Source organism: Kryptolebias marmoratus, linkage group LG21, assembly GCF_001649575.2.
Source record: "Kryptolebias marmoratus isolate JLee-2015 linkage group LG21, ASM164957v2, whole genome shotgun sequence".
Lineage (NCBI taxonomy): Eukaryota > Metazoa > Chordata > Actinopteri > Cyprinodontiformes > Rivulidae > Kryptolebias > Kryptolebias marmoratus.
This window is the reverse complement of record NC_051450.1, coordinates 22,009,247-22,025,290: the sequence shown is the minus strand read 5'-3', so window position 1 is coordinate 22,025,290 and position 16,044 is coordinate 22,009,247. Positions and strand designations below refer to the sequence as shown.

The 16,044-nt window shown below is 40.1% G+C and overlaps 1 protein-coding gene across 2 annotated transcripts in view; it reads right to left on the bottom strand.

Moving 5' to 3' along the window:
- Window positions 1-1,579: 1,579 nt before the first annotated feature.
- olfm3a (olfactomedin 3a) overlaps window positions 1,580-16,044 on the bottom strand; it is a 26,390-nt gene continuing 11,925 nt past the window's right edge. The window contains exons 2-6 of one of the 2 annotated variants that reach the window (XM_037973058.1): window positions 9,711-9,854; window positions 7,889-8,044; window positions 6,740-6,959; window positions 3,955-4,061; window positions 1,580-2,855 (exon numbers count right to left, since the gene is read on the bottom strand). In XM_037973058.1, coding sequence (XP_037828986.1) covers window positions 2,178-2,855; window positions 3,955-4,061; window positions 6,740-6,959; window positions 7,889-8,044; window positions 9,711-9,854 — 1,305 coding nt within the window. In that variant the 3' untranslated portion in view covers window positions 1,580-2,177. The remainder of the gene's footprint in view (window positions 2,856-3,954; window positions 4,062-6,739; window positions 6,960-7,888; window positions 8,045-9,710; window positions 9,855-16,044) is intronic. The other variant, XM_017441064.3, reaches the window with a different exon arrangement.

The following is a 16,044-nucleotide window of genomic DNA, read 5'->3' as shown; positions in this document are numbered from 1 at the left end:
GTTTTAATAAGTTAGATTAGTGTTTTTTGGAGTAAAAGCTGATATCCTCTGTGCAAACCAGACCCACACTGAGGCACATCTAAAAATCACCATCGGAGGCTTTAAATAAACTTTTTTTTTCTGAAGATATAAATGTCGAGGAGGAGGACTTTTCCATCATCTTATCGCCACTTCCTGCTGATGGAAATGCCAAAAGGTGAGTTTCAGGCCTTCGTAGAGCCTCACGCTGAGTGCATGACATCCCTGTCTTTATTTCTGACACGCTGTCATCAGATCCATCCATCCTGACCCCTATTAGGATAAAACCTGAGGAATGAGGGCTTTTATCTTCACGTCTGCATAAATTATTGGCACAATTTCTTTTTTTATTGACTCACGGAAATGGCTCTACCTGTGGAAGGTGTCTGATTCACGTTTCGGTAAATAAACGATGTGTGAACTTTAGCTTTTGCACAAACAGGCTGATATGATCAGGTTTTATTTTTACTGAAGGACAACAAACAGCTTGCTTCATGCTGCTCATTTAGTCTGAAGCCATCGTGTCGTTTTACACGTTTTCAGGAAAGAGCGTCGTTATCTCGGTATTCATGAAGCTGCTCCTGGGGTTTTGTATATCATGAATACTGTTTGTCTGACTATCAACACACGGGAGAAAAGTTTCAGCACTGGAATGGTCTAAAAGCTCACAATCCTGATGTTAAAACATGAACAGGATAAGATGCTTTGGCTGAAAATAGCAGCTACAGAAAGTGAGAAATTAAATGAATTTTGCTGCTCATGTGGGCACAGTGTATGGCAGGCCGTTATATTATATAATCAAATGACGCTTTCCTTCTTTTAAATATTAATGATTTAATTTCTTCAAGGCATATTAACTTTTCAGCATCAGTGTTCACATTGCTAGAAATCTACAGTTTAAAACATCTAAGCAGCCTTTTAAACAAATATTCCAGATATTATTTAATTAAATGAGCATTTTCAGATTATCGGAATGGCAAATTTCGTGTCTGCTATCAACATTTCAGACATCTCAAACATCTCAAACATCATTCTTCAGGACAAATGAAGCCACTTTTCCCTTTCATACGAATAATGTTTGTTTGTCCCGTCCAGGATGAACATTTTGAACTAGAAGAGAGTCATAATTTGGGTAATAATTTGCTTTATTTGTCCAAAATTGGACTATCATGATGTAAAGATGCTTTGGTTTAGTTATTTGGGGATAAATCTAATCTAATTAATAAAATCGTATTTTAATTAGGATGTTTGAGGAGTTGAAGGACTTTCTAATCTCATGACATTTACACCGTCGTCATTTTCTCCTTACATAATTATTCCAGCAGAAATATAATGATGTTCCTGCAGGAAGTGTCTTGAAACGAACAGGAAGTGCTACAGCTAGCTGCTGTTTTTGCTGATTGTGTTTGCAAACCACATGGTGCAAAAATGGCAGCGATGTCAAGTTTTGCTAATAAAGAGTTGTTTTAAGACGGCGGCAGTCATTAGCTGGTTAATTTGTTAAGAATTAAACTTTAAAATGTTCTTAACTTTTCCACAGAAGATCTCAACTCTTAGTTTTTCGTTTTGTCAGCCGTTCTCGTTCGATGTAAAGTTCAGAAGATTTGAATCCATCAGGTCAGAGGAGATGTGTTACCTTTTTAAAATCAGTTTAATGTCGTGTACAACGTTCACCAGGAATGAAAATGCACAGACACTTTTCCACGGTTTTGTTTATAAAAATACAAATGTTTTTCTTCCACAGTGACATCAGGACATCGATAATTTACAACGACCATCTTTAACAAAATGGAAACGGCTTCTTATTTTTTTTACCTTGTAGCAAACTTGCTGTTGGTTGCTTTCAAACTGTAAATACAATTTTAAATATACTTTAATAAATAGATAAAGCAAACACTGCAACAAAAGCAGTTATATTATAGCGAATCACAGCAGACAACATGATGGGATTCATGCAAAAAGCTTCTTTGAGGGTCTTTGGCTGGGAAACCCAACACTTTGCAAATAAGGCATACCAGTCTGATCAGCAGCAATGGGAAACTGTAAAAAATATTTAGGTAAAGTCACTGGCTTCCATGCTCAGTTCAGCGAAAAACACTGAAAGGTTCAAGTAAAGATGCCATGGTCTCTTAGAGGAGGCGGTCCTTAAAGCATCATGTTTACGAGTCATCGTCAGTTTTTATGACGTGAAACAGGGTGACATTAAAGATTACCTGGTGTCCGTTATTCCAGGCGTACAGCGCTCTTTCCCTGGCGTTGTAGTCGAGCATGGAGATGTGAAAGTACTGGTTGTGGAAGGGGATGTCTATGTACTCGTAAGTGGACGTCTTGGTGGAGTAAGCGTAGTACACCTTGGCTCCCGACAGGTGAGAATTAGTGATGTAAAGCGTCCCGCAGATCATGAACGATTCGCCTGCGTTCCTTTTGGAGTATTCTGTGTTCCAGGTCTTCAGGACCTGCATGGTGTCGGGGTCTATCTGAGAGATGACCACGTTGCCAGCATTTTGATTGGTCGCGTACACAACCCACATTCCCAGCTCGTCCGCCATGACGTCGATGTCAGAGTACCCGCCCCACGTGTACGGGTACATGTTGTGGAAGCCGGCGAACTCCAACGCTCTCTGGGCCAGCACGGTTCCCGTCTCGAAGCTGTACTTGACGATTATGTTGCTCTGGTACTTGTTGTAGTAAAGCGATCCGTTGTAGACAATATGATTGGTTCCCTCCCATTTAAACGGGAGGCTGTAGGTCCGAGAAACCACCCCTGCCACGAAGTCGTCCATCGTCTTGTACTCGCGTACGATCTTGCTGTTGGTGTAGCTGTCCATATACCACACCTGCACCACAGAGAATGGAGAAAACGAGTGTCAGATCTCATAAATATGCCACAATCAACCACAAACAAATATCACACCTATATGACTAAGAGGTAGATTGATTTAAATATCTGATCTCAATCTTTACTCCTGCTTCACACGAGATGAGGACTTAAAAAATGATCCAGAATATGGACAGCCTTTACACGGTCTTCAGCAGTGCTGGACGAAGTACTCAACTATAGTAGCTGAGTAAAAGTATTGATACTCATGGTCAAATCTTAATCAACTACAAGTAGTCAAAAATGTACTCAAGTTAAATTACTGAAGTTCTCACTTTTGAAAATACTTAAGTATTCAAAAATACAAATTAAATGTTCTAATGTCAGTAATTTTGCAGAAACTTGTAACTTTCAGAAACCACCTGATGTATCGACGCGTAGAAACACTCTGCTGCAACTTCTACACCACCTGGAAAGAACTTCAGCATAAAAATGCAACAAAAAAATAAGCATTTTTTTGTCTAAAAACCCACCAAACCAGAGATTCTTTCACTATGGAGCCGAGGTTTAAGGTTGAATTACCACAAAGTAACGAGCAGCTTCCTAGAAATGTAGTGGAGTGAAAGGTATAAGTCCCCCCCCCAAAAAATTACTCAAGTAAAGTAAAGATTCTCAAAAAATGTACTTAAGTACAGTAATCAAGTAAATGTACTCCACTGGTGTTCAGGTGAGGATTAGGATTGATGGTTTGGTGGTTTATTATCCAGGTGGCAGCACATAAGGTTCCTTAGTGGGGGAACGTATTGGGCGTGCATCCAGTGCAGCTTGGTCATTGAACATTTGAAGCAGGACCATCCACACCTGCTCCGTCCCAGACTACAACCCTCCCAAAAGTGTCCTGATTAATTGTCCAACTGATCAGTCAGAATGCTTTTAATATGAGTCTCGGTAGGATTATATAACGCTGCAGCTGGAAAATTAGAAATCCGGGACTTTTATTAATCACTTCTCATTCTGCTAAAAACAATCAGCTGTTGTAATGTAATTCAGCAGCACAACGCAGATATTAAAACACTGTGCAAAGCTTTGGAAAGCACCCCAGTGCTTTCATCACTCACCCGGTTGTTTCTGCTCGATGCTAGCGGATCAGTCATCCAAGCCCCAAACCGGGTTCCAGATGTCTTTATTGTAACAGGTCCAGTGATTTTCATTAATTTCCCACACGCTGTTAATAAAGAAAAGCAGCGATAAGATGTGCAGGGGAGGTTTCTGTCTCCAACTAGATTTCTCAAGCCAATTTCATGCTTGTGCCACCAGAGAGTGTGCCCTCTGTGCATACTAAGATAACACTGGCAGCAAGATGCTTTATTTAACTCCAAGCTTTAATTGTGCAACTGCTGTTTGAAGCCAAAAGCAACTCAGTGTTCACACTTTTCTTTATTTTTTTACAGCAACTAAGGACTTAAATGCACAAACCTTTTAGGATATTCAGAGCTTTAACTAAGACTTGTGCAAAACAACTGTCATTTAAACAAAATATAAAAAAACAGACTTACTGGAAATCAGCTGTAGTGTAGCAGGAAGACAATTTTACATAAGACTTACTGTGAAAAAGTAGCAATGTGACTAAATGTTAAGGCCACAAGCAACCTCTTTTCTGCTCATTAGGAAGCAATTAGGAAGAACATGTTACTCCTTGTTGCAGTCTTTAAGTGATTCTGGAGCGCTCTGCTGTTAAAAGCTACCAATCCACTGAAGAGCTGACAAGAACATGAATAAATTACCCTCTTTTCTGTTTCACTGGGATGAGAGCTGAGAAAAACACAACTCTATTAACCACTTTTTTTTTAAAAAAAAAGAAAAAATAAGAAATAAAATTTAATTCGAGATGTAAGGATTTTAGATAAGGATACCCACTATAATCTGTAAGGATCCTTGGAATAAATAAACACCACTTTCTTCTTTTTAGTCTAACTCATCTGTGCATGGAGGTACAAGGTCAGCTGTCAAGTTACACCACATACTTTTTATTTATGGATCCCCAATGGTTACTTTCCTCGGTGGTACCAAGTGATACTAAATGAGGAAAGAAGAAGCTTGTGACAGTTTTTGGCTTCATGCAATATTTCTTATGCTAGCATTATTTATGTATTAGTACAATGTCATTGATATTTTTCAGGATGACTTCAGAAAATGCTTTGCACATGAAACTTTTATAAAACACTCACTGTCAGAGAGTTAGGCACCTGTACGGAGAGGTGGAAATGAAATGAAACTGATGAAATGGATAAGAAAGTTGGCGGACTGCTGGTCTCTTGTTGGCGGGGTGTGGACCCCCTCAGGTCTGGATACAAGCGGTGATTTGGTGCAGAACCATAAACTGTTTAATTATAGATTAAGTGTCCTTGGCTTTTTTTGTTGTTGGGAATTGAAGCCAGCAGGCCCTGGTTTATGGGTTGTCATGTTGTATTTTTTGGACCAGAGTTTACGCACTGGGGATGCGGGGCTTTAAATTCTGCCTAATCCCCCCACACCACAACACCACAAGCCTTTTGTTTAAGAATGAAATGATGAACTGCAGCTAAACTTGGAAAAATGAATATTGGAACAAACAGCAGCAAAGTAAGAACTACACCAATCAACACCTGAAAAATAAGGATCTAAGGCAGGGGTGTCAAACTCCAGCCCTCGAGGCTCGGCTGTCCTGGGAGTTTTAGGTGTTTCTGCTCCAACACACCTGATTCAAATGGTTTAATCATCTCCTCACCAAATCATCAGGTTCTCCAGGAGCACGGCAACAAGTCGTCCATTTAAACCAGGTGTTTTAAAGCAAGAACACGTCTAAAACATGCAGGAGAGCGACCCGTGAGGAATGGAGTTGGACACCCCTGATCTAAGGTGCATTTTTATTGATTTATTTTTTTACCGAGGGCAATGTTTTGTTTGTTTAACAGTCTTTAGGCAGATTAGAGTCATGCAGATGTTGTGTTTTCTCCTGCAGCAAGTCTGCAAGCTGTTGTACCTGGACCTCAAGGAAAAACTGGGGACCTGGTTGGACACTGGAGGAACTGAACATGATGCAAGCAGCTGCGCGTGGAGGAGTGTCGTTAAAGGACTGTCCAGGGTGCCGTCTCAGGAGGCGTAAGACACGAAGGTTGACAAAGTGCTGTGCCATCAAGGTCCCCCGAATAACTACCAGAGGTGACCTAATGTCCCACTTCATGCCCCCCTCACACCAGGAGTAACGCTGTTGTGTTTCTCCCCAACATCGGCAGGATTGGTCCTTCCCCCTTGGTGCCTCCATGAACACAAATAATGGTCACCCTTGATAATGCATTACTGAGATTTATTGCTGAACATGAGATGACACCAGTTGTCATCAGTTCATGCCTTCTGTGAACCATCCAGTGTGTAGACCTGTCTACACACTGGATGGTGAACCCGTGATGCCAATCACTGAGACATGGTGCAAATAACACAGGAGGTTGTAAAGAGTCAAATACTTGTGTTGGGATGGCAGGTGCAGATGTCATGGGGTTGATATGGTCTTGATGTGTGTGGGTGGGATCCCCTCATGGTCCTGCATGCTCCGTGTGCCCGCCAATTACACAATACGATCACCTGACCTCATTCAAACCCAATGAGACCCCTTTTAAACTCCATGAAGTGCTGGTAATATGTCTCATCTTTGACTGACTGTCAGACGATCTGGCAGCTGCCTGATAACACTGTTTCTGCTCTTTGGTGCCTGTTCTAAAGATGCAGCTTCTTGTAAATCAAATCCCACCCATCGCTGGTCTGCATGTGGGCCAAGTTACATCCAAACTGCTTATTCTAGGTGCTTAACTTTTCTTGTCAGTGTAATTTAACTTACTACCGAGTAACACAGAAAAAAGGACTCACTCAGTTTCCCCATGCAGCTGCGGAGCCTGTTGTCCAGTCGTAGGACTCGCTGATAAAGTTCATCATAATCATACGCCCCGAGCTCCTCCTGGATGCCCATCAGCACCACAGACAGGTTCCTGATCTCCTCCTTGAACTGGGAGATGAGCGCAGCATCCATCTTGTACTGCTCCAGCACGGGGATCAGCGGCTTCAGCTCATCCATCTTGTCCTTAAGCTCCTGCCGAGGCGACAGCAGCAACAGGACAGAGACGGAGACGGACAACGTTAAAGAATTCAGATTGGTGATCCAGTCAGGCTGAGACAAAACTACACAGAAAGCATCAGACAGAAGAGCACAGTGACTGTGACTCTGGCTTTAATGAGCATATATTTCTGTTTTAAGATGTTTTATACCTGAGTCTTTGTTTTCAAACATGTCTGAGGAGTAAAAACATTCAATATGGCTCCCATCGTCATGGGATTGGGAGTGGACAAAACTTTAATTTAAAAGCTAACCAAAAGAAAAGCCAAAATGTTAAATCTGTGAGCGAAAAACTGGTTCCAGCCTCGCTGCTGATGAACTGATCAGCATCAGAGGGATCACCTCATCCAGGTGTGCGTTAACACAACGCCAAGGTGGAAAGACATTAGCAATGACCTGGAAGGGGTCAAAGGTCATTTTCAAACCATTATTCTACAGAGAGGAAGATTAGTAACAAGAGGAAACGTTTAAGACAGCTGACAATCTTCTTAGGAGTGGCAGCAGATTCACCCTGAAGGTCAGACCATGCTATGCTCAGACTCTACAGGCCTCAGTCAGCAGGTTAAAAGTCAAAGGTTAAAGGTCATGGCTTGTTTGGAAGAGCTGCAGCAGAAAGCCTCTTCTCTCTAAAACATTTCAGCACAACTTAGGTTTGGAAAGTTTCATCTGAAGGAATCTAGACTCAATGCAGTTTTTCACGTGTCGGTTTAATTTATGTTTAATAAATAAAGACACGGTTAACCTCGAGGGTCCAGGTTTTCACACGACTGCAGCTCCTTCGCCCAGAATCTCTTCGTTTTTAAGATGTAAAACAGGATTTAAGAAATACGTTTTAAAAAATTCCAATCTAGATAAAAATAAAATTCAACAGAGAAAATCCATTGGGAGGATTTACTTGTGATTACCTGAAAATTCTTGGCCATGATGGATTTTCTGTCATCTTCAATCTGCCTGAACTTGGTCCTCAGGCCTTTCATCTGGTTCTCCATCTTCATGACATATTGAAAATCCCTCTGAGTCCGCAGGTTCAGCACCTCGATGGACTGAGACATGTTCTGCACCTTAAATAAGAAAACAGACCAGGATAAACAACGGCTTCAGTCACAAATCTGGCCTCTCTGCAACCATCACCAGTGCTTCGTTTATGCCCCTTAAAGCTGGACCAACATTTTATTTGTTCTAATCAATCATTAAAACCATAATCACCATGACTAATAAACTAATATGGATATTTTTTTTGGTAATTCTTTTCTGCTAAGCCATTTGTATGTCATTTGTATTTGAAAACACAAGTTATGGTTGGTAAAAACAGATTTAATTGAAGGCATGGGAAAAGAAAAACAAAATATGTTTATGACAAGCGAGTAATGAATGATGTGGATTAAAAGGAACCAAACAAAATGCACAGAACACATTCGGAACAGGAAGGTGCACTTATATAAGAGATATTTGTTGACATTTTTGAAAACAATTCCCAGGAAACCTCTTGTCAGCACAGAATATTTTGCATATCTTCAGTTCATGTTGGGATAAGAAGTTCAGTTCAGTGGAAATACTGCATCATTTTAATATTCTTCTGGGTTTTATGCATGAAGAACATTTCAGAGTGTTTCCTTTTTCCTTCTTATTTAAGCTAAATCACTTCTGCTTTGGAGTCTTTCTAATGTATATAATCCTCCATTTGAGTATAGGGTTTATAAACTTTAAAACTTATGCTGATTGCTTGCTTTGGTCGTGGTTTGTCCTCTTTAATAAAGTGGAGAGAGGATGGAGGACCCAAACTGAACCAAAGGTCGTTATTTCCACACGGCAAACCAAACCAAACCGGAAATGAGACAAAACAAAGTAAAGAAGGAACAGGGATCAGTCAAACCAATCATCAGATGTTAAACCTGGGTCTCATGCTACAAAACTTAGGATGAGTTTCTTAACGAGATCTGACTTAACTAATCCAGGATTTCTGTCTCATTTAAAGCAGGAGGAGCATCAGAGATCACAATCATAAAGCTGCAAAAAACTAAAAAACATGAATTTAAATAAAAAGGCTTAGCATTCCTCGAAGCAAACATGCCAATAAAAATCATCTTGTGGTGAGAAATGTAGCCATTTTGTTCAAGCCTTGAAAACAAGATAAAAATCTCTAGATGCCAAGCTCTGAGCATGTGTTGAGAATGACTCTCAGCTACTACCACGCCAAGATTCAGCCAAATATCTGTCAAATTGTTGAAGTTATAGCAATTTTTCTGTTGGTTAATGTAGATTAGCTGAGGTGGCTATCTTGAAAGATCTTGCACAATAAGTCATGTGTTGTTAAAGACTCTCAGCTTCTAATCTAATGATTAATCTCTTCATGTTTCATTAAAACCCATCAACAGAGTTAAAACCAAAGTTTTAAAAACAGATATCTCTCAGAATATGTTTGGCACGACTCTCAGCTACTACCATGCCAAATTTGACTCCAGTGTCTGTAAGATTTACTGAATTATAGCCATATTTCTATGAAGAAAACTGCCTTTTTCCCTTTGAGATCTGAAAAGCAGCCAAGAAAATAAAAATAAAGCAAAAATAAAATAGGCAACTACAACTACAGAACAAGAAAGGACAAAAACAAAAACAGCAAATTAAAATGAACATGTATATTATAAATAAAATAAAATACATGAGACCAGGCTCGTGTCTGTGCGTCCTGCGCTGGGAGGACAAACGAAGCTCTTCACATCTGCCTACCTTCTCCAGCAGTTGTCGGAGCTGTCTGCTTTTGGCGTCTCTGGAGCACAGGCTCTGTTCCGGTGCGACCACGGTGCAGATGCAGCGCCCGTCGGCGTCCTGAGCCGAGCTGTACACCTGCCAGCCCTCCTTCGGTCCGATGGTCTGCGAGGAGATGTGCACAGGTTAGTCTGGATCTCTGTGTGCTTATTTATGTGACTTTATATTCCTAAATGCAGCAACAAACATGTGCTTTGTGATCACGTCTACGTTTTTGGTAGTCTGGGACTAACTTTTTAACGAAAGGCACAAAAGAAACAGAATTTAAATATCTGCAGAGGCTTTTATTTGATTTCCCCTCATTTCAAGTCGTGACAAAAACGCTCAAACCATGCAGGATTTGAGAGGAGCGGCCATGATAGAACGACACATTCCAGAATCTGCTGAGTCACTGGTTGCCACGGTGATTCCCAGCAGCACTTTGCATCAGGCAGAAACACAAACCAGGAACTGAGCCTCAAACTACAACTTGAATCAGAATAATTAAATTCTTGACCCGTCAGTGGCAGAAACATTCAATACTCATATTTGTGTAAAACTTTATTAAACCAGAGCAGCTGTTTTACAAAATAAGAGCAGCAGAGACTCCAAATATTGTTGGTTAAAGTGCACAAACACTGAGAATAAGCGAATAAAAAAGAATATAATGACACACAAACAGCCATAAAATTATATATTATTAATAATCAGTTTTAAATTTCATTTAATTTCTGTAAATTCACTCTAAACATACTGATGACCAGTTTAAGAAAACTCATTTCCAAAGCAAATTAAGATGTTTTAAAACACCAATCTTCAAAAATATCTTGCAAATGTCATTATTTAAATCTTTACACTGTGTGAGCATATGTAAATGAGATTTTTTGTTCTGGGTAAAGGGCACCGAGCAATTTCATTTCTAGTTGAGATAAGAATTAGTTTCTGTGGAAAGAATATTCCTGAAGAATGAAACTGTCCTTATCGGGTCTCAAATTAAAACCAAGCTGTTTTTGTTACACTCAACTCAACTTTTTCAATCAAAATTACAAGAAAATGAAAAGAATTTCAGATCAGTTTCATGTTAAATGTTTAATCCAGCAAAAATATTCTGATATATGTGCACCGGAAGTGCTACAGCTAACTGCTGCTGCTATCTGCCTGACAATAAACCGGACTATTTCATATAAATAGCTTTGTCAGACAGCGTGATGCTCAACAAAACAGCGTTTGCATGAAACACTTTGAGACTGGAGTTTATTTAAGACGACAGCGATCCACTTTGGTCTCGCTCAGACTAGCCGTTAGCTCATCAGTTTGGTCAGAATTAACTCATAATTAAACAGTAAAACTTCAGCTCAGCTCTCGGTCCTGCTTTTCATGAAATAAACTCCAAAGTGAAGTCATTCAAGAAGCTATCTACGACAGGTAAGATGCTGACTGCTCATAACCCCAATTTGAAGGATTTGTACTTTAAGCTGAAGGTTTAGACCAGGGGTGTCAAACCCAATGACACAAGGGGGCCAAAATTAAACATTTGGCTCTAGCCAAGGGCCAATCATGATCAATATTTATTAAAAATTACATAAATTAACCTTGGTTTTAGATGCATTATGTCAAATCCTTCATATAGAAATATCAACGACCTTTTCCCAGTTACAGATTATACAGAATTTAGAGCAAACAGACTTTAATGAACACAGAGAAATAGATCAAACTTCAAAAAGCTCATCATTAGCTGTCATTTCTTACGCCTCACTCAGCTTTTAAATGAACTTTTTAACATTAAAACAGACAAAAACCTGATCATACAGAAATTAAAACTATATAATGTTGGCTTCAAGAGAAAACTTCATTTTTTTTAAGCAAAATAAGAATCAGAGACTCGATCTGAACCAGACTAGAGGGCCGGATGAAATGTTACAGAGGGCCGGATCTGGCCTGCGGGCCTTGAGTTTGACACGTGTGCTTTAGACAATCTAAGTGACACATTTTAAGAAAGAGGAAATGAAAACACCGAACATGTATTTATGCTGAAATAAACACGGAAACTGGGACGATGCTGACAAAGAAGGATGAAAAACACAACTGCAGCAAATATAAGAGCTGAGGACTTGAAGCCTCTCCAAACTGACAATGAGCACAAATCCGCCTGATTCTTCCTTACAGATTATTAAATATTGATCAATTAAAACCCACAAAGCGTGGCACAAAGCAGCCCAACCGTATCTGATTACACCAGATGTATGACTGTATAAAACCCGTGTTTCTGATGAGCTAACTGCTATTTTTTTTAATATTTTCTGTCCCTGACGTTGTTAGATGGAGGGAAATTAGGATTCAAGGATACATCAGTTTCTATAGAGCTCCACGCCAACGTCGGCTCATTAATCATCCTTCAAAACAGCATCCAGCTTCTCCCCAGTAACCGAGCAAAGTGAGTCTCAGTGCAGCCGACACACACACACACACAGAAACACAACCAGTTGTCAAGACAGATTCACATTTCCTCTGTTGTTCTCTGCACTTCTTGATCTCACAGTTTTATTTCTGCAGCCAAGTTATCGACACACTCTGTTTTCAGCCAATTAACAACACGTCCGCTGTGGAAAACAGACCCAAAAAGTGTGTTTATTGTTGTGTTTTCTTTAATAAAAGCGTCTAAGAATTGATGCGTGAAGACTTTGAAGCAACAACCGCACCCCGTCTGTGTCCAGACTGGAATAATTCCACAACTGGCAACCTCAAAGGTTTTAAAAACACAACAAGAATTAGGTTTTTTATTGTGGGTTTTTCTGATCACATAACCGTACGCAGGCTACGTTCGCACCAATTAGTTTCCTCTCAGCTGACACGCCGAACAAATGCAGGTTTGACTTTCCTAATCACGGATAACTCAATGAAAACATGCAAATCAACAACAACGCACCTACAAAGCGTGAACAATGATGATAATGAACGCCTCCCCGTGGAAGATAGGATTTGTTTTTTTAATCCTGCCAATTACACACTTTGCTAAATCTCTGTTGCACCTTGAATCCTGCAGACTTCTGCGTCTTTGGGACCCTTTTATTTTGAAAGGATGTAGCAGGATGATGGAGAATCTGAGACAGTTTGGTAGTTCATCCATTAGATCAGTCTTTTTCCTCGCCCTTTATTTGTGAGTTATTTGAATTTCCATCCATCCATCCATCCATCCATCCATCCATCCATCCATCCATCCATCCATCCATCCATCCATCCATCCATCCATCCATTATCTAAGTTAAACTAAGATCATCTTATGATGAGAAGAAAAAAGGAGTTATAGTTGTTCTGGTCATGTGATCTGTTAGCTCTCCTCTGATTATGTGTCCAGGATGACTCTCAGCTACCACCACATCAAAATTTAGCTCAATGCCTGTAAATTTATATCCACTTTTGTGCTGGATAAGGTCGATTATCTGTGGCGACCACACAGACAAAAACATTATCACCCTTGTGCCTTCAGTGGTGGGTGTGAGGACAATGAACAGTCAGAAAACAGATATGAATATTCCAAACTTCTGCTTTTGGTTTTTGCTGTGCTTTTATTTTGAAGGCGAGTCTATGGCATTTAGGCAGCAGCCTCTGAGCGCGCTGCAACATCAGGAGTCCTTCTGCTGAAAAGAGGAGATTTATGATCAGATTTTAATTTTTTTTATTGTATTTTTTGTAACAATTTATTTTGCTCATGTAAATCTTAAGAAAAGAACCAATAGCAGAAAAAAGATAGGAAAAAAAACAATTAAAAAAAGATACTTATACAAAATTAGGCAGAATTAGACAAAATATCTCTTTGTTGGTTTACAGAACTAAAAAGTCTGTTTTTATTGAATTAGTAACAAAGCAGTCAGTTAGTTTGTTTCACTTCACAAGTTTTAATTTGTAAAATTGTTTTATTCCGTTCAGCATCTATTTTAACCTTTTTTTAATAGAATTACTTCTTTCTATAGTTAACTATTATATATTTTACTCTCTGTTTCCTCGCTGAGACCTCTGATGCTGTTTCAATCTTATTTTTTTTAAAAAGAACAATAAAATTTGCCTAATACCTTTTAATAACTGCCACCAAAGTTAAAGGGTGATGATGCTTTTGCCTGCGCCTGTGTATGTGTTAGCAAAATATCTCCTGAACCACGGGGAGGATTTTAGTGAAATTCTCAAAAAGTCACCATTTGATTAATTGAACACCTATAACTGATTAACTGTCGGATTTAACACGATTCAAGATGGCTGCCACAGCCAATTCACTTTCAAACTCAGCCAATTTTGCAGATTTTGAACTGAAATTTGTTGTGGTAGTAGCTGAGAGTCATTCAAAACACATGATCTGAGCTCTAACATCTATAAGATATTGCAAAAGATCGCAGTAAATATCATTTTCACGGTTTACCAAAAAGATAACTTATTTCCCATCATAAGCTGATATTAGAGTAAAACTCTGGCGGGTGATATGCAATCCTTCAAAGAGTCCCAGGCCTCTATTTTATATTAGTTTTTGTACAAATTCATCCATTCATCACAGTAAATATACAGAGTTTAAACTGTTCTGTTTTCTCTTCTCTTAGTTACGATGTCTGCTCTTAGCAGCTTTACTGAAATCACATTTATAGCCGATAATAAAATTTTTATTTGGCAGAATTTATGTTTAGCCCGCTGAAACAGCCTCAGCTCCTCGTTAACCACCTCTGATTTAAAAACACTGTTTTAAAAACAGAACCACAATAAGTTTCGTTCTTTATCGCTTCACTTTTGCGTGCCAGATAAATAAATGAGAATCGCTTTTAAGAAGGTCGCCTAAGATGTTGCTTTTTTTCCAGTTTTCGATTGGAAAATTTGCAAAAAGATTGATTCTGTTCAGACTTAAACGGATCTTTCTTTTTTAAGCCGCAGCCAGGATTCTCATAAAGGCTATCTGTCTGCCTGCTCTAAACAAATTTTCACCCTGCTGTCGACCGCAGCCTTGGTCTGCTGATATAATTCCTTCAAGTATTTTCGCAACGGGCAATTTCATTCGCTGTGCTCCAGCAGAATCAGCCTGTGTGGAAAATCTCTGAAGATTACCACAGGTGAGCTTTAAGGGATGGAAAATAAATAAATAAATAAAAACATTAGAAGAAATGTCAGAGACCTTGGTACGAATCAATCTGCTGTGAGAGCGGCTCTGATAAACAGCGACAGCTATAAGCAGCACAGTTTACAGCTTCAGAGGCCACAAACTATCTAATTTCGATAAGTCGGTGTCACCGTTTTATCATGTCAGGGTGAAAAATGGAATTGCAGCCAGGGAAAATGTCTCATGTCACACCTCTGCCCCCTCTGTGTCAAGTCATAAAAGAAGAACGGTGATGGCTGGGAAATAACTCACACAGCCACCTTGACTTTACGCCTTTTCACCACCGAAATGTTCTTTACGTTCCACTCCCGGCGCACGGATTTGAACAAAACCGACATGACACAGACTTCAGAGCCCCCCTCCTGTGCAATTAAATGAAGAATCCTGCCTGTTTGCTTTAAATCAGTACAAAAAGTTTGGGTTCCTGGTGATTTACAGCAGCAGGGGAGAGGTGAAAGTATGGAAAGCCAAAAGGGTCATAATTCACACACATTGAATCACCGTTTAGTGTCTGATAAACGCCATTAAATATGCAACTAGCAGTCACAATGTGTTTAACATCTTATTTACTATTTACACAGCATGAAATGTGAGCAATCGTGTAATCGCCTTTCTATTCATCGTTCTGTCTGTTAGCAAATTATTTCAACCACTGAATGGATTTGAATGAAACTCTCAGTTTTACTGCCATGATTTTAGTTCATGCTTTTATTTTTCCATCCATCCATCCATCCATCCATCCGTCCGTCCGTCCGTCCGTCCATCCATCCATCCTCTTCCTCTTATCCGGGGTCGGGTCGCGGGGGCAGCAGCCTAAGCAGGGAGACCCAGACTTCCCTCTCCCCAGCCACTTGGGCCAGCTCCTACGGGGGAATCCCAAGGCGTTCCCAGGCCAGCTGAGAAACATAGTCCCTGGGTCTTCCCCGGGGCCTCCTCCCGGTGGGACGTGCCCGGAACACCTCACCAGGGAGGCGTCCAGAAGGCATCCTCACCAGATGCCCGAGCCACCTCAACTGGCTCCTCTCGACGTGGAGGATCAGCAGCTCTACTCTGAGTCCCTCCCGGATGACCGAGCTTCTCACCCTATCTCTAAGGGAGAGCCCAGACACCCTGCGGAGGAAACTCATTTCAGCCGCTTGTATTCGCGATCTCGTTCTTTCGGTCACTACCCAAAGCTCATGA